At 42.6% G+C, this 18,106-nt stretch overlaps 1 protein-coding gene across 1 annotated transcript; it reads left to right on the top strand.

Annotated features, from left to right (window-relative positions):
* The first annotated feature begins 10,395 nt into the window (after positions 1-10,395).
* On the top strand, positions 10,396-13,655 carry LOC109867046 (parathyroid hormone-related protein-like). Its single transcript, XM_020455954.2, has 2 exons — positions 10,396-10,559; positions 12,143-13,655. Exons 1-2 carry the CDS (start codon positions 10,453-10,455, stop codon positions 12,594-12,596), a joined length of 561 nt encoding a protein of 186 aa, XP_020311543.1. The 5' UTR covers positions 10,396-10,452; the 3' UTR covers positions 12,597-13,655.
* The last annotated feature ends 4,451 nt before the right edge of the window (positions 13,656-18,106 follow it).

Raw genomic sequence — 18,106 nt, 5'->3', positions numbered from 1 at the left:
CCCATTGTGTATTGTAACTTGTTGGAGCCTTTGGTAAAATACACACTGAAATCAATGACATTCTGTGGAAGTTATATCCGTCGTACTAAAAGCAATTCATTAAGATTGTGTATAATGTGTGTGTGTGTGTGTGTGTGTGTGTGTGTGTGTGTGTGTGTGTGTGTGTGTGTGTGTGTGTGTGTGTGTGTGTGTGTGTGTGTGTGTGTGTGTGTGTGTGTGTGTGTGTGTGTGTGTGATCAAGAAAGACTGCAGTATTTTCAAAGTGCTACAGTATCTTGGAATATCTTCGAATGGTCTTCCTTAAAATTCTGATATAAACAGCAAACGTAAGGACAGAATAGTTTTTCCTATTACAGTGAGTAAAATGCATTGTTTAATATATTGTTTTTTAAGGTGGTTTTCTTAGAAAAGGAAGAGAAAGAACAGAAATATACCCAGGTTTTCTCATTCCACAACTCCCCATCTAGTTTAAACAAAGAAAAACCTTTCAAAAAGTGGTCTATCAAATAGATAATGAGAAAGGTTTAGCACATTGCATCATTTACTCCTGAGTGGCGCAGCAGTCTAAGGAACTGCATCTCAGTGCAAGAGGTGTCACTACAGTCCCTGGTTCGAATCCAGGAAGTATCACATCTGGCCGTGTAGGCTGTCATTGTAAATAAGAGTTTGTTCTTAACTGAGTTGCCTAGTTCAATAAAGTTCAATAAAGTTCAATGTTTTTGTTTTATATACACTGTAATAGTTAACAATGCTGAGTATTTCCTTTCTCTGCTGAGAAAATGAAAAGTTACTAAACAATCATATTATAAAAAATAAATAAATCTGGGTGTTCAATGACTTTGCTGTTTCTCCTAAAACGCTGCCAGGGAAAGTTGAAACATGTCAAAGTAGGATTTGTATTCACATTTTGCTATCCACTTAAGATTTAATCCATACTTTAGAACATATACTATAGATTAAGTACCACGGTAAATCTTTTGTCATACTCGTGATATATTGTCTGATATACCACGGCTGTCAGCCAATCAGCATTCAGGGCTCAAACTACCCAGTTTATAGCATAGATTAAGTACCACAATGCCAATATATCTGCATAAACATGTGGAGAAATGGTGACAACATCGTTGAAAGGGTTTACGATAGAGAACAGGCTGTTAGGAGAGACCAGGGGGAATACAGTACAGGCAATTATTTTATATTTTAAAAAAAAGAAAAGATTTTGCTGGTTGAAGACTAAGATTGATGGGTGTGAATGATTTGTAGAACAACAGCAGCAAAACGATATTCTTACTGCCTATAGTGAGACGTTGTACAGTAGAGCAGCATACCTCAAATGAACTAAGTGTAGTTGCCTGTAATTTACTTCTGAGAGACCACAGAGAGGGAAAGTAAAACTCTGCTAAAACCCATTTATCACCTTTAAGGTTTTCTAAACTAACAAACCAAGAATTAATATGCTTAGAAATGGCCAAGTTATCCAAGCACTGGCTAAACCATAAAGAAACCTTAATCAAACACATCATAACCCCTTTATGTTGTTTTTCACAGTATAGGCTATGTACACAGTGGTTAGATTAAACATGGTTTAAATACGGTGAATGGTAATCTTTTGCTTTTTCATAGACAGACTGACAGTCATGTTTTACATGCAAGCCAACTGCACAGCTTTATGATTAGAATAATAATTATAATTATAAGAAGAAGAAGTAGAAGACGAAGAAGAAGAAGTAGAAGAAGTAGAAGACGAAGAAGAAGAAAAAGTAGAAGAAGTAGAAGAAGTAGAAGAAGAAGAAAAAGTAGAAGAAGTAGAAGAAGAAGAAGAAGAAGAAGAAGAAGAAGAAAAAGTAGAAGAAGAAGAAGAAAAAGTAGAAGAAGTAGAAGAAGAAGAAGAAGAAAAAGTAGAAGTAGAAAAAGTAGAAGAAGAAGGAGAAGAAGAAGAAAGCTGCCCATGTCAGCCTCACAACAAAATGTGGAATATAGAACGGTTGAAATGAGCAAAGCCTGGATTTACTGAAGGATGACACGATGGGTGTTCCAAATATAGGACTGTGCAGGGGATGTATACAAGCGTAGAAATATATTCCAGATTAGAACAGGTCCTAAAATCAAAACATGAGGGAGTCTGGATTTGTGATGAATAAAACGAGGGTGTTACTTTGGCTTCAACATGGGGTATGAGCTGTTTTGGAAGAGCACAGTCTGTAGGCCTAAGTGTGTGACGTTCAACAACTGTAGGTAGGATGAAAAACGGTCAACTAGCTAATGTTGTTCTGTGTTGAGAGAGCAATTTAGCATGAATCAAAAGCAGCTTTCCTGGCTCGGATTCTGCATGCTGGTCTGAGCCTGCCAGGAAATGAGGGGATTTTTTTCTTTTTGCAGGTAAAAGTCGGAATTTACAGAATGGAATCAAATTTGGTATTTTTTTCCTACCGAATGTGAACATGTTATTAGTTAGCATTGGGGACGCAGACCAGTTGGAAACTATAGCAAGCAGATTTTGGGGACCTACTCCCAAACTCAAGGCACTTTACAGTAGGACCCCTTGCTGAATTGGTTGCTTGTAAACTGCATTAAGAACTCCACCACCCACCAGGTACATTACCCTCCTGTGTTCCTTTACTAAGGTCTGCTAAGCTACAGCACTTAGAAAAATCTGGTTTCTGAGTTTTATTCATGAAGAGAGATGCACGTTATTAAATCCAGATTTTGCGTACTCTCAGGTTGCACGTTGACATATTTCATGCTGTGTTTTATATGGGCAACTCGTAATATACAACATACAGAGCATTCGGAAAGTTTTCAGACCTTTTCACTTTTTCCACATTTTGTTACATTACAGCCGTATTCTAAAATTGATTCAATTAAATGTTTTCCTTATCAATCTACACACAATATCCCATAATAACAAATCGAAAACAGGTTTTTCGAAATGTGTGCAAATTTATAAAAAAATACCTTATTTACAGTGGGGAGAAGAGGTATTTGATACACTGCCGGTTTTGCAGGTTTTCCTACTTACAAAGCATGTAGAGGTCTGTAATTTTTTATCATAGGTACACTTCAACTGTGAGAGATGGAATCTAAAACAAAAGTCCAGAAAATCACATTGATCGTATGATTTTTAAGTAATTAATTTGCATTTTATTGCATGACATAAGTATTTGATCACCTACCAACCAGTAAGAATTCCGGCTCTCACAGACCTGACCTTCTTTTTCTTTAAGAAGCCCCCCTGTTCTTCACTCATTACCTGTATTAACTGCACCTGTTTGAACTTGTTACCTGTATAAAAGACACCTGTCCATTCAATCAATCAAACAGACTCCAACCTCTCCACAAGACCAGAGAGCTGTGTAAGGACATCAGGGCTAAAATTGTAGACCTGTACAAGGCTGGGATGGGCTAAAGGACAATAGGCAAGCAGCTTGGTGAGAAGGCAACAACTGTTGGCGCAATTATTAGAAAATGGAAGAAGTTCAAGATGACGGTCAATCACCCTCGGTCTGGGGCTCCATGCAAGATCTCACCTCGTGGGGCATCAATGATCATGAGGAAGGTGAGGGATCAGCCCAGAACTACACGGCAGGACCTGGTCAATGACCTGAAGAGAGCTGGGACCACAGTCTCAAAGAAAACCATTAGTAACACACTACGCCATCATGGATTAAAATCCTGCAGCGCATGCAAGGTCCCCCTGCTCAAGCCAGCGCATGTCCAGGCCCGTCTGAAGTTTGCCAATGACCATCTGGATGATCCAGAGGAGGAATGGGAGAAGGTCATGTGGTCTGATGAGACAAAAATAGAGCTTTTTGGTCTAAACTCCACTCGCCGTGTTTGGAGGAAGAAGAAGGATGAGTCCAACCCCAAGAACACCATCCCAACCGTGAAGCATGGAGGTGGAAACATCCTTCTTTGGGGATGCTTTTCTGCAAAGGGGACAGGACGACTGCACCGTATTGAGGGGAGGATGGATGGGGCCATGTATCGCAAGATCTTCCTGATCTTCCCTCAGTAAGAGCATTGAAGATGGGTCGTGGCTGGGTCTTCCAGTATGACAACGACCCGAAACACACAGCCAGGGCAACTAAGGAGTGGCTCCGTAAGAAGCACCTCAAGGTCCTGGAGTGGCCTAGCCAGTCTCCAGACCTGAAGCCAATAGAAAATCTTTGGAGGGAGCTGAAAGTCCGTATTGACCAGCGACAGCCCCGAAACCTGAAGGATCTGGAGAAGGACTGTATGGAGGAGTGGGCCAAAATCCCTGCTGCAGTGTGTGCAAACCTGGTCAAGAACTACAGGAAACGTATGATCTCTGTAATTGAAAACAACGGTTTCTGTACCAAATATTAAGTTCTGCTTTTCTGATGTATCAAATATTTATGTCATGCAATAAAATGCAAATTAACTACTTAAAAATCATACAATGTGATTATCTGGATTTTTGTTTTAGATTCCGTCTCTCACAGTTGAAGTGTACCTATGATACAAATTACAGACCTCGACATGCTTTGTAAAGGAAAACCTGCAAAAACGGCAGTGTATCAAATACTTGTTCTCCCCACTGTATATAAGTATTCAGACATGATTTGGAAAGGCCTGTTTATATAATGTCCCACAGTTGACGGTGCATGTCAGAGCAAAAACCAAGCCATGAGGTCGTAGGAATTGTCCGTAGAGCTCAGAGACAGGATTGTGTCGAGGCACAGATCTGGGGAAGGGTACCAAAATGTTTCTGCAGCATTGAAGGTCCCCAAGAACGCAGTGGCCTCCATCATTCTTAAATAGAAGAAGTTTGGAACCACCAAGACTCCTCCTAGAACTGGCCGCCCGGCCAAACTGAGCAATCGGGTGAGAAGGGCCTTGGCCAAGGAGGTGTGAAGATGGGAGAACCTTCCAGGAGGACAACCATCTCTGCATCATTCCACCAATCAGGCCTTTATGGTGAAGTGGCCAGATGGCAGCCCACTTGGCGTTTGCCAAAAGGCACCCAAATGACTTTCAGACCATCAGAAGCAAGATTCCCTGGTCTGATGAAACCAAGATTGAACTATTTGGCCTGAATGCCAAATGTCACGTCTGGAGGAAACCAGGCACTACTTATCACCTGGCCAATACCATCCCTACGGTGAAGCATGGTAGAGGGAGCATGTCACACCCTGATCAGTTTCACCTGTCCTCGTTATTGTCTCCACCCCCTCCAGGTGTCACTTGTTTTCTCTCTGTGCCAGTGTATTTATCCCTGTGTTTCCTGTCTCTCTGTACCAGTGTATTTATCCCTGTGTTTCCTGTCTCTCCGTGCCAGTGTATTTATCCCTGTGTTTCCTGTCTCTCTGTACCAGTGTATTTATCCCTGTGTTTCCCGTCTCTCTGTGCCAGTGTATTTATCCCTGTGTTTCCCGTCTCTCTGTGCCAGTGTATTTATCCCTGTGTTTCCTGTCTCTCTGGGCCAGTGTATTTATCCCTGTGTTTCCTGTCTCTCTGGGCCAGTGTATTTATCCCTGTGTTTCCTGTCTCTCTGTGCCAGTTCGTCTTGTTTTCCCCAGTGTATTTATCCCTGTGTTTCCTGTCTCTCTGGGCCAGTTCATCTTGTTTTCCCCAGTGTATTTATCCCTGTGTTTCCTGTCTCTCTTTGCCAGTTCATCTTGTTTTCCCCAGTGTATTTATCCCTGTGTTTCCTGTCTCTCTTTGCCAGTTCATCTTGTTTTCCCCAGTGTATTTATCCCTGTGTTTCCTGTCTCTCTGGGCCAGTGTATTTATCCCCGTGTTTCCTGTCTCTCTGTGCTAGTTCATCTTGTTTCCCCCAGTGTATTTATCCCTGTGTTTCCTGTCTCTCTGGGCCAGTTCATCTTGTTTTCCCCAGTGTATTTATCCCTGTTTTTCCTGTCTCTCTGGGCCAGTTCATCTTGTTTTCCCCAGTGTATTTATCCCTGTTTTTCCTGTCTCTCTGGGCCAGTTCATCTTGTTTTCCCCAGTGTATTTATCCCTGTGTTTCCTGTCTCTCTGTGCCAGTTCGTCTTGTTTTCCCCAGTGTATTTATCCCTGTGTTTCCTGTCTCTCTGGGCCAGTGTATTTATCCCCGTGTTTCCTGTCTCTCTGTGCTAGTTCATCTTGTTTCCCCCAGTGTATTTATCCCTGTGTTTCCTGTCTCTGTGTGCCAGTTCGTCTTGTATGTTTAGTCAAGTCAACCAGCGTTTTTTCCCCTTACACCTTTTCTATTCTCTTTTGCTATTCTTCCCGGTTTTGACCACTGCCTGACTCTGCCTTTTCTATTCTCTTTTGCTAGTCTTCCCGGTTTTGACCACTGCCTGACTCTGCCTTTTCTATTCTCTTTTGCTAGTCTTCCCGGTCAGGAACCTGTCAGGATCAAGGAAACGATTAATGTACAGACAGGTCCTTGATGAAAACCTGCTCCACAGCACTGAAGACCTCAGACTGCGGCGAAGGTTCACCATCCAACAGGACAATGACCCTAAGCACACAGCCAAGACAATGCAGAAGTGGCTTCGGGACACGTCTCTGAATGTCCTTGAGTGGCACAGCCAGAGCCTGGACTTTAACCCTAGCGAATATCTCTGGAGAGACCTGAAAATAGCTATGCAGCGACGCTCCCCATTCAACCTAACAGAGCTTAAGAGGATCTGCAGAGAAGAATGGGAAAAACTCCCCAAATACCGGTGTGCCAAGCTTGTAGCGTCATACCAAAGACTCAAGCTGTAATCGCTGTTAAAGGTGCTTCAACAAAGTACTGAGTAAAGGTTCTGAATGTAAATGTGATATGTCAGGTTTTTATTTGTAATACATTTCTAAAAACCTGTCTGTAATGTAACAAAATGTGAAAAAAGTGAAGGGGTCTGAATGCCTTACGAATGCACTGTATATACAAAAGTATGTGGACACCCCTTCAAATTAGTGGATTTGGCTACTTCAGCAACACTGCAATCTCCATAGACAAACATTGGCAGTAAAATGGCCTTACTGAAAAGCTCAGTGGCTTTCAACGTGACACCGTCATAGGACGCCACCTTTCCAACAAGTCAGTTCGTCAAATTTTTGCCCTGCTAGAGCTGCCCCAGTCAACTGTGCTGTTACTGTGAAGTGGAAATGTCTAGGAGCAACAACGGCTCAGCCATGAAGTATTAGGCCACAGAAGCTCACAGAATGGGACCACCAAGTGCTTTAAAAAATCTCTCTAAATATATTTAACTATGCAAGTCAGTTAAGAACAAATTCTTATTTACAATGACGGCCAAACCCAATGCTGGGCCAATTGTGCGCCGACATATGGGACTCCCAATCTCGGCCGGTTGTGATACAGCCAGGATTCAAACAGGGTGTCTGTAGTGACACCTCTAGCACTGAGATGCAGTGCCTTAGACCGCTGCGCCACTCGGGAACCCAGTGCTGAAGTCTTTAGCGTGTAAAAATGGTCTATCCTCCATTGCAACCTCACTACCGAGTTCCAAACTGCCTCTGGAAGCAACGTCAGCACAAGAACTGTTCGTCTGGAGCTTCATGAAATAGGTTTCCATGGCTGAGCAGCCGCACACAAGCCTAAGATCACCATGCGCAACGCCAGGCGTTGGCTGGAATGGTGTAAAGCTCACCGGCAGTGGAAACAGTCCAACGGACAAATTTTGGTTTGGCCGATTGCAGGAAAACGCTACCTGCCCGAATGCATAGTGCCAACTGTAAAGTTTGTAGGAGGCGGAACCATGGTCCGGGCTAGGCTCTTTAGTTCCAGTGAAGGGAAATCTTAACGCTACAGCATACAATGACATTCTAGACGTTTCTGTCCTTCCAACTTTGTGGCAACAGTTTGGGGAAGGCCCTTTCCTGTATCAGCATGACAATGCCCCCGTGCACAAAGCGAGGTGCATAGAGAAATGGTTTGTTGAGATGTGTGGAAGAACTTGACTGGCCTGCACAGAGCCCTGACCTCAACCCCATTGAACACATTTGGGATGAATTGGAATGCCGACTGTGAGCCGGGCCTAATCACCCAACATCAGTATCCGACCTCACTAAAGCTTTTGTAGCTGAATGGAAGCAAGTCCAACGTCTAGTGGAAAGCCTTCCCAGAAGAGTGGAGGATGTTATAACAGCAGAAGGGGGACCAACTCCATATTAATGCCCATGATTTTGGAATGAGATGTTCGACAAGCAGGTGTCCACATACTTTTGGGCAAGTCGTGTATTTGGGACTTACTGACCTTAAATGTATACTGTTCATCTAAATCATCACATGATCATTCTATTTTTATCTGGTAAAATATACTATCTATGTTTAACTAAGGTCTGTATATTTAGATCTATACATTTAGATAATATAATCATACACTCATGTTTATGCAGTAATAAAAAAATGTATTGATTATTACACTGTTGCAATATTTCAATGCAGCGGTCACGAGCCTTATTAAGCTTCTGATTAATGCTGTCTTTGAAAGAGACTTGTTATCCCCTATCGGCTCCATAAAAACATATTTATGTTGTTGTTGAAAACATGTCTGACAAGAGAAAACTGTATACCGTCCTACATTTTTTTTTTGGACATGTATCCAAATCTTCAAACTCTCTGAGAATCTCTCATGGCCATCTACTGGCTGTATTATTGACCAGGGTTGGGGTCAATTCCATTTCAATTCAGTCGTTTCAGAAAGAAAACAGAAATTCAGTGATTTGAAATGGAATTGACTCCAGCCCTGTGGTCTAACTTTACCCTATTGAATAAAGACTAGATTCTTCTCTGGCCACTGTGACCATTACGTGGCAGCCTGGTTGACTGAGGTGGTCAAGGTTACTGTAAAGGCCTGTAGTGTGGGTTGTGTGTGGTTGGGTTTCTCTGAGGTTTCGGTCACGTTCCCAGGGGACGGTGGTGAGGCCCTGAGACCTGTTTACCTCGGAGGCCAAGGGGAGCTCCTGCATGGATGGGGGCTTTTGTTGGTGGGCCGGACACTTGTCCTTGAGACGATTATGTCACTATAAACTAACGCAAAAGGTGTCATCAGAATCCATAATATTGCATACTGTTTACATGCTGTACCTGTTTAGATGTCAAGGGACAGAGATGACAGGGCTTTGTAGTCATAATGATGTCATATAACACAATTACATTCTCTTCTGTATTCTTTGTTACAGTGTTGCTTGGGCGCCACCTTCTTGTTAGTGCTGGTCTGTATGTGTGTCTGTGTGTGTGTCATCAGGACTGGACTGAGATGGGCAGGGGGAGGGGTGGGTGGGGGGTTGGGGGGGGGCAGTGTTTGCAGCTTCACCCACTAACTAGGGAGGGGCTGTACTCTCACTTACTCACACATGCTAACACACAAACATATGGTCGCTTGGAGTGGTCAGACAAGGCAGCAGCGTACTTCACACTCTCTCACCTCCCCCTGCTCTTGCTCCAGCCATACAGACATGATGCTACAGGAGAGCACTTCACAAGACTGTTACAGGAGCTATCGGCATAACAGAAGCTGATGTGCTGCAGTCTGATGTGCCTCACTTTTTTTCTTCATTTTATCGTTCCTTTTTCATTTGGATTTGTGAGATAAATAATTACCTAAATATACAGGAGATATTGGGAAGGTAGCTGGCTAGACCAGTCTCAAGGGGGTTTCCCCATGTTACCCTCTCGCTGAAGGTCTTACTCTGAACCATATAGAATTGGGCAGAATAAATACGAGTTTCTTATTTTTTGTGAAGATATCTCTATTTTGGATCTTAGAACGTTTGGAAAGAAATCTCTATTTGGGATCTTTGGAAAGTTTGCAAAGATATCTATTTTTGGGGAATTTGCAAACTGGAGAAAACCTTTTTGTGGATAACTTGTTTTGGAAATCTACTCCATGTGAGTATTTTCATTCAGTGTATTTGATGTTTAATTGGAAGTACCAGAAAAGCCTCTCTCTGCTTCGATAAATTCTTTACTAGGTATTTCAGTATTAGCCTAGGTATTTCAGTATTAGTCTAGGTATTTCAGTATTAGTCTAGGTATTTCAGTATTACCAGGTGGTCTTATTTAGTAGACAGAATTGGTGTCAGGCACGGGAATCAAAGGTGGCTCAGAAAGTTGTTGAGTTGGTCAGCAACCAGATTCATGCTGCCAAGTAAAAACCACCTGATAAGTAGCAGTAAGGTAAGCTGCAAACTTCTGAGGGGGTTTTCTGTACCACTTACAGTACTGCATAAAATATCATTTCTCAACACATCATACTCAACAAATGAAAGGGGCTTTAAGTGTTCTATTTAAATATTTGTATTGTTGTTTTCAATTCGTGTTTGCAGGGGGCCATTTCAAATAAATAATTGGTATTACGTATTTTACAACACCTTAATAAACCATGCTATGTACATAATTGATACTGTACATACTTTAGTTCCTGGTGAATAGCGATACAATGAAGGGTGGAACATTGTCTGTTGCGTGTTCTAGAGTTCCAGACTTCCAATTCCAGAATGCTGTGTTCCAGAGGCGTGCTCCAGCAGTGGAGTCTAGCTGTGTTCCTGCTGTACTCTTCTGTCCCTCTCTACGGGAGACGCATCGATGCTCTCACTAACAGAATGTAAGTCTCTGGTTTTCACTAGTTTACAAACTGTAGATTCTCTCCGTTTCACTCTCTATTCATTATCATATCAATCAATTACATCTTTTAAACAAATCAATGGAATCGCATCTAAGTTTGATCAAACACAGGACTGCTTTACTCCATCCATTGTTCGTTGATTTGAGAAAAGAGGTCTAGATATGCAGACAAGAATAGATCCACTGTACAGAACAACAAATGACATACTAGATTTAAGTGGTACAACTTGAAAATAAACGGAACAAGCAAATATATTTTTATTCAATACATTATATATTTTATGGAATATATTTGATGGAATATAATATGTTTATGGAATATATTAAATCATTGGTCAATTGTCTGTATATTAGACCTGCATGTACAGTATTTGAGTATTTGAGTCATGAATTCACGCCTACATGAATCCTAACTCCCTGCGTTAAAGTTTGGATTGACATTGTTGGTGAGGGTGACATGTTTTGTGGTTAACAGGATCCGCCCCATTTCTTCAATTTTTGCCTAAAATGACATACCCAAATCTAACTGCTTGTAGCTCAGGACCTGAAGCAAGGATATGCATATTATTGGTACCATTTGAAAGGAAACACTTTGAAGTGTGTGGAAATGTGAAATGATTGTAGGAGAATATAACACAATAGATCTGGTAAAAGATAATACCATGAAAAAAACAACAGTTTTTTGGTTTTCTTTTGTACCATCATCTTTGAAATGCAAGAGAAAGGCCATAATCTATTATTCCAGCCCAGGTGCAAAGTTTTAGACTGATCCAATGAAACATTGTATTTCTGTTGAAAATGTTGTATCAAGACTGCCCAAATGTGCCTAATTTGTTTATTAATAACTTTTCATGTTCAAAATTGTGCACTCTCCTCAAACATTAGAATGGTATTATTTCACAGTAATAGCTACTGTAAATTGGCCAGTGCAGTTAGATTAACAAGAATTACATTTTTCTGCAAATATCAGATATGTTTATGTCCTGGGAATTTTTCTTGTTACTTACAACCTCATGCTAATCGCATTAGCCTACATTAGCTCAACCATCCCGTGGACGGGACACCGATCCCGAAGAAGTTTAAAATATATGCCTCATAGCATGGTCTTTTCTTACATTATAGTGTTCACATAGAACAGCTCCCAGCTTCCACTGTACATGTCTTGTTTATGCTGCCACCTATTGAGGTCTACTGGAACATGACCTTGGCTGTCATTCAACAATCAACACCTCACAAGTAGGTATTTTAGAGTCACTATACTGTACAGTAGGTAGGTACCACTGTACACAAGACAGCTGTAAGAGAAAGGGATAGGTTGATAGGTAGGGTTGTAAATACTATCTCTGCAAAGAGTCAAGTCTCCTACTGAGACTCAATTAGTAAGTTTACTGTCAGCTCACTATGGTGCTCCTGAAGGGGTATTGCAAAGAGACCAATTCCATTTCATTGACTTAATTGAAATGGAACTGTCCCCAACCTGTGATTATTCTCCATTGCCATCTACTCTTAAAAGGAGAGTAGTGGGTCCAGTTGAAACAATCTCCTTCTCCCCTCTCCATTCAGGAGGAGGTCAGTGAGCCACGCCCAGCTGATGCACGATAAGGGCCGTTCCCTGCATGAGTTCAAGAGACGGCACTGGATCCAGGAACTACTAGACCAAGTCCACACGTCCGACAGCGAGCGAGCCCTGGCTCCCCAGAGCAGGACCAGTGCTAATGAGTGTCACAGCACCTTCAGCGGAAGCGCCCTATCCCCCCCCAAACCCTCTGGAGGGACCAAGAACCTCCCCCTGAGCTTCCGGCTGGGAGGGGAGGGGAGCAACCTCCCCCAGGAGACCAACAAATCTGTGGCCTACAAACACCAACCTCTGAAGGTGGTCACCAAGAGGAAAAAGAAGGTGAAGGGGGAGAGAGGGAGACGGAAGGAGAGCGAGAAGAGGAGGAGGAGGGCTCGCTCTGTAGTCACAAGTCTTACGACACAAAGAGAGGAGTTACAGAGGACACAAGACACTGTGTGACAAACATACTTCATGATGTAGCCTTTGGGTGGCGCTGCACTAAGGACTCTGACTGACAAAGATTCCAGCATCACTGACTGAGACTCAGCCTAATGTCTCAGACCCGAAACAACTGGTCTCTCCATACCATGGCCATTGGTCTTTGCTTGTATTGTTTTAATCTGCTGCTTTTTCCTTGTGCCTTGATATACAGTAATATGTTGCTACTTTTATTATAACACATAACTTCTGTATACATATTTATTAGGTAAATAATATGAAAATCATCAGCCAATGTTAAATGAATCTTTAACTCATCCCTAGTTAGATAACAATGTAAGATATGGGCCCTTCAGGAGCAATTTACTGTATCTCCCCAATACCCTTTAAATCCTCTTCAATCAGATGTCCATGTGTAAAGTACAACATAGGCAACACAGTAAACGTTACGCATAAAATATTTATTGTTTGTACATATTTAAATTCACAAAATGAAGGAGGATCCTTTCTTTTTTTTACTGCCCGGTAGCTTTTTAGATAGTCGATATTGTGAATATATCATTTCTTATCTGTAGTTAGTATTATTAGATCCATAACAAATGTTTTTACCATAATTTATTTCATTTGAACTGTATATTTATTTTGTGAATGTATTACCGTGCTGCTGATTTTTTGATATTTTTTAAAATAACATAAAATGCACTTTAGATATAATGATGATGTCCATATGTTTTGTTAAGTTACATTGTTATAAGTGTTCTCATTTGTGGTTGATTTTAATTAAGAAAGAAAACGTTCCTTTGTTGATAAACCCTTTATTTTTTATTTTCTTCTTGGTTTCTAATATTACCCAATCATCTCATTGACTAGTAAGTTATTGGATCGTCCATCAAATTCTCTCTAGTTTTAAAATATATATTTTTTAAATAAAAACAAGCCAGAGTTGAAACTGTTGGAATGATTACAGACGTGTTAAGATTCATGTCATGTTTAGCATTTGCACTGAGAGCACAATCATTAAAATAATAATAATAATAATAATAATAATCAAACCAAAATATTAAAATCTTAATGAAAACATTGTGTTCTCTCTTTATGTGATGCACTACAATCAAATACTCTATCTTACTATTCTCTCTCATTGAACGTGGAGTTATGCAAGAGAAATTCATCTATGTATTTTTGACTGTTCACAAGGTATCTTACAAGGTTGTTCATGTCACACTAGAGAACCACGTGGTGTATTTTAACAGCCTCTCTCTGACTGAATGGACTGTATATTATGGGCTTGCGTCCCAAATGGCACCCTATTCCTTGTATAGTGCTGGGCCCTGGTCAAAGGTAGTGCACTGGATAGGAAATAGGGGGCCATTTGGGACACATGCATGGATCTGCTGGTAATGGAGGAGAGGAGAGAGAGTACCAGGCATCAGAGTTAGTAGACTAGCTACATCCTGTCCTAAGAGCCTTGGGCTCAGGCAATTAGCTGGACAGTCATAAACATAGCAGAATGTCCTGATAAAGACTCCGTCAGAAGACTATAGCTCCACAGCTATGAAAAAAATCAATGTAAGAATGGACAGAGGCATTAATAACTCACTCACTGAGAGAGAGAGAGAGAGAGGGGGGAAGAGAGGGAGGGAGGGAGGGAGGGAGGGAGGGAGGGAGGGAGGGAGGGAGGGAGAGAAAGAAAGAGAGAGAGAGAGAGAGAGAGAGGGAGGGAGGGAGGGAGGGAGGGAGGGAACAGAACAGGAAGGATCCTTGCTCTATGAAAGGTCGGAGAAGGTCTGTGATAAGACCTCTCACTTTATCACTTCCATTCAGCCACTATAATAGCCTACAGTAATTGCCATAGAAACTGCCAATGTCAACAACAAAAAATCTGAAAATATACATTCATAGTCATAAACCTCTGTGGAATTCAAAACACTGGAGTGTGCGTCTGTGTGAGTCTGTATCTTTAAACTCAGTCGACCAGAATCAATTTGACCTGTGAGTGGTGTTCGCTTTTCTTTGCTCCATAGTCCGCAATCAAAGTTTAATACAGAGAGTCAAGGATCAAATCAAATCACATTTTTATTCTCACACGAAATACTGTTTTCTTAAACAATTTTCATCATTATGGGGACCTTCTAAATTAAATTCACGGAGTGGCTGCCGAATTCACCCATGTCGGAGAACTGCAATTTATCTTGGTACACATGAACTTCACTCAATAATCTAAGAGTATGGCGAGTACCCCACAAGAGCAGAACAGAGTCATCCAAACTATTATTTCAGAAACAGAACTTGTCCATGTAGTTTTAAATACTATAATAACAGTGATTTTGTCCGTTTTTTCAGTTATTTGTGGTTATAAAACCTAAATCAAGCTAATTATATTCCAAGTATATAAAGTGTATTTCATCTTCACCAAAAAAGAGGCCTGCTTTTGCAGTGTGGAATGGAATTATCCCAAACATTAACTAAGCCTTCCCTGTATCTCACAACAGGCTGTCCCCAACATGTCCTCCCTGATCTTCTCCTGTAGCTGGAAGGGTGATCCTGGGCATCAGTTTCTATGCCAACCTGATGGTGTTCTCTCTTTTTGCCAAGTAAAACACCCAGAGGAAGAACCGGCTGGATATCCTGCTGCTCAGCATGGCCTTGGCAGACTTCCTCGGCATGCTACTCATCCCTCTCACAATGCACTCAGGTAGGTTATTTATCCCTTATTTTACCAGGTAACTTGACTGAGAAGAACTTCTCATTTACAGCAACGACCCGGGGAACAGTTTAAGGGGAGGGGGGATGAATGAGCCATTTGGAAGCTGGGAATGATTAGGTGGCCATGATGGACAAATTGGGAATTTAGCCAGGACACCGGGGTTAACACCCCTACTCTTACAATAAGTGCCATGGGATCCTCAGTGACCACAGAGAGTCAGGACACCTGTTTAACATCCCATCCGAAAAGACAGCACCCTACACAGGGCAATGCACTGCCATGGGATATTTTTTTTAGACAAGAGGAAAGAGTGCCTCCTACTGGCCCTCCAACACTACTTCCAGCAGCATCTGGTCTCCCATCCAGGACCAACCCTGCGTAGCTTCAGAAGAAATACAGCATAGGATACAGGGTGGTATGCTTCTGGCTGTTAGAGGTCAGAGAGCATGGCTCTGGCAGACCTCCTCACCTTGCTGCTCATCCCCTTCACCCTGTAGTCACGTAGGTTGCCGGTTCGAATCCCAGGTTTGACAGAAAAATTGTGGTGGGCCAGCAACCTGAGGGTTGCCAGTTTGAATCGAGGAAAAAAAAACACACATAAAAAACTGTTGAGATGGGGATGTGGGCCAGTTACTATACTGGAGGGTTGGGATGTGAGCCAGTTACTATACTGGAGGGTTGTAATGGGGATGTGGGCCAGTTACTATACTGGAGGGTTGGGATGTGAGCCAGTTACTATACTGGAGGGTTGTAATGGGGATGTGGGCCAGTTACTATACTGGAGGGTTGGGATGTGAGCCAGTTACTATACTGGAGGGTTGTAATGGGGATGTGAGCCAGTTACTATACTGGAGGGTTGGGATGTGAGCCAGTTACTATACTGGAGGGTTGGGATGTGAGCCAGTTACTATACTGGAGGGTTGTAATGGGGATGTGAGCCAGTTACTATACTGGAGGGTTGGGATGTGAGCCAGTTACTATACTGGAGGGTTGTAATGGGGATGTGAGCCAGTTACTATACTGGAGGGTTGTAATGGGGATGTGAGCCAGTTACTATACTGGAGGGTTGTAATGGGGATGTGGGCCAGTTACTATACTGGAGGGTTGTAATGGGGATGTGAGCCAGTTACTATACTGGAGGGTTGTAATGGGGATGTGAGCCAGTTACTATACTGGAGGGTTGTAATGGGGATGTGAGCCAGTTACTATACTGGAGGGTTGTAATGGGGATGTGAGCCAGTTACTATACTGGAGGGTTGGGATGTGAGCCAGTTACTATACTGGAGGGTTGTAATGGGGATGTGGGCCAGTTACTATACTGGAGGGTTGGGATGTGAGCCAGTTACTATACTGGAGGGTTGTAATGGGGATGTGAGCCAGTTACTATACTGGAGGGTTGGGATGTGAGCCAGTTACTATACTGGAGGGTTGGGATGTGAGCCAGTTACTATACTGGAGGGTTGTAATGGGGATGTGAGCCAGTTACTATACTGGAGGGTTGGGATGTGAGCCAGTTACTATACTGGAGGGTTGTAATGGGGATGTGAGCCAGTTACTATACTGGAGGGTTGTAATGGGGATGTGAGCCAGTTACTATACTGGAGGGTTGTAATGGGGATGTGGGCCAGTTACTATACTGGAGGGTTGTAATGGGGATGTGAGCCAGTTACTATACTGGAGGGTTGTAATGGGGATGTGAGCCAGTTACTATACTGGAGGGTTGTAATGGGGATGTGAGCCAGTTACTATACTGGAGGGTTGGGATGTGAGCCAGTTACTATACTGGAGGGTTGTAATGGGGATGTGGGCCAGTTACTATACTGGAGGGTTGGGATGTGAGCCAGTTACTATACTGGAGGGTTGTAATGGGGATGTGAGCCAGTTACTATACTGGAGGGTTGGGATGTGAGCCAGTTACTATACTGGAGGGTTGGGATGTGAGCCAGTTACTATACTGGAGGGTTGTAATGGGGATGTGAGCCAGTTACTATACTGGAGGGTTGGGATGTGAGCCAGTTACTATACTGGAGGGTTGTAATGGGGATGTGAGCCAGTTACTATACTGGAGGGTTGTAATGGGGATGTGAGCCAGTTACTATACTGGAGGGTTGTAATGGGGATGTGGGCCAGTTACTATACTGGAGGGTTGTAATGGGGATGTGAGCCAGTTACTATACTGGAGGGTTGTAATGGGGATGTGAGCCAGTTACTATACTGGAGGGTTGTAATGGGGATGTGAGCCAGTTACTATACTGGAGGGTTGTTATGGGGATGTGAGCCAGTTACTATACTGGAGGGTTGTAATGGGGATGTGAGCCAGTTACTATACTGGAGGGTTGTAATGGGGATGTGAGCCAGTTACTATACTGGAGGGTTGTAATGGGGATGTGAGCCAGTTACTATACTGGAGGGTTGTAATGGGGATGTGAGCCAGTTACTATACTGGAGGGTTGTAATGGGGATGTGAGCCAGTTACTATACTGGAGGGTTGTAATGGGGATGTGAGCCAGTTGCTATACTGGAGGGTTGTAATGGGGATGTGAGCCAGTTACTATACTGGAGGGTTGTAATGGGGATGTGAGCCAGTTACTATACTGGAGGGTTGTAATGGGGATGTGAGCCAGTTACTATACTGGAGGGTTGTAATGGGGATGTGAGCCAGTTACTATACTGGAGGGTTGTAATGGGGATGTGAGCCAGTTACTATTCTGGAGGGTTGTTATGGGGATGTGAGCCAGTTACTATACTGGAGGGTTGTAATGGGGATGTGAGCCAGTTACTATACTGGAGGGTTGTAATGGGGATGTGGGCCAGTTACTATACT

This window comes from Oncorhynchus kisutch, linkage group LG22 (genome assembly GCF_002021735.2).
Source record: "Oncorhynchus kisutch isolate 150728-3 linkage group LG22, Okis_V2, whole genome shotgun sequence".
NCBI classification, from domain to species: Eukaryota; Metazoa; Chordata; class Actinopteri; order Salmoniformes; family Salmonidae; genus Oncorhynchus; species Oncorhynchus kisutch.
Note: the sequence above shows the minus strand (reverse complement) of the source record. Positions and strands in the feature narration are given on the sequence as shown.

What these genes read in the sequence shown, in the direction of transcription:
- LOC109867046 (XM_020455954.2), top strand. Translation starts at nt 10,453, where the DNA reads ATGCTGTGTTCCAGAGGCGTGCTCCAGCAGTGGAGTCTAGCTGTGTTC. An exon ending in GATGCTCTCACTAACAGAAT is followed by an intron (nt 10,560 to 12,142) that starts GTAAGTCTCTGG and finishes CTCTCCATTCAG; the next exon opens with GAGGAGGTCAGTGAGCCACG.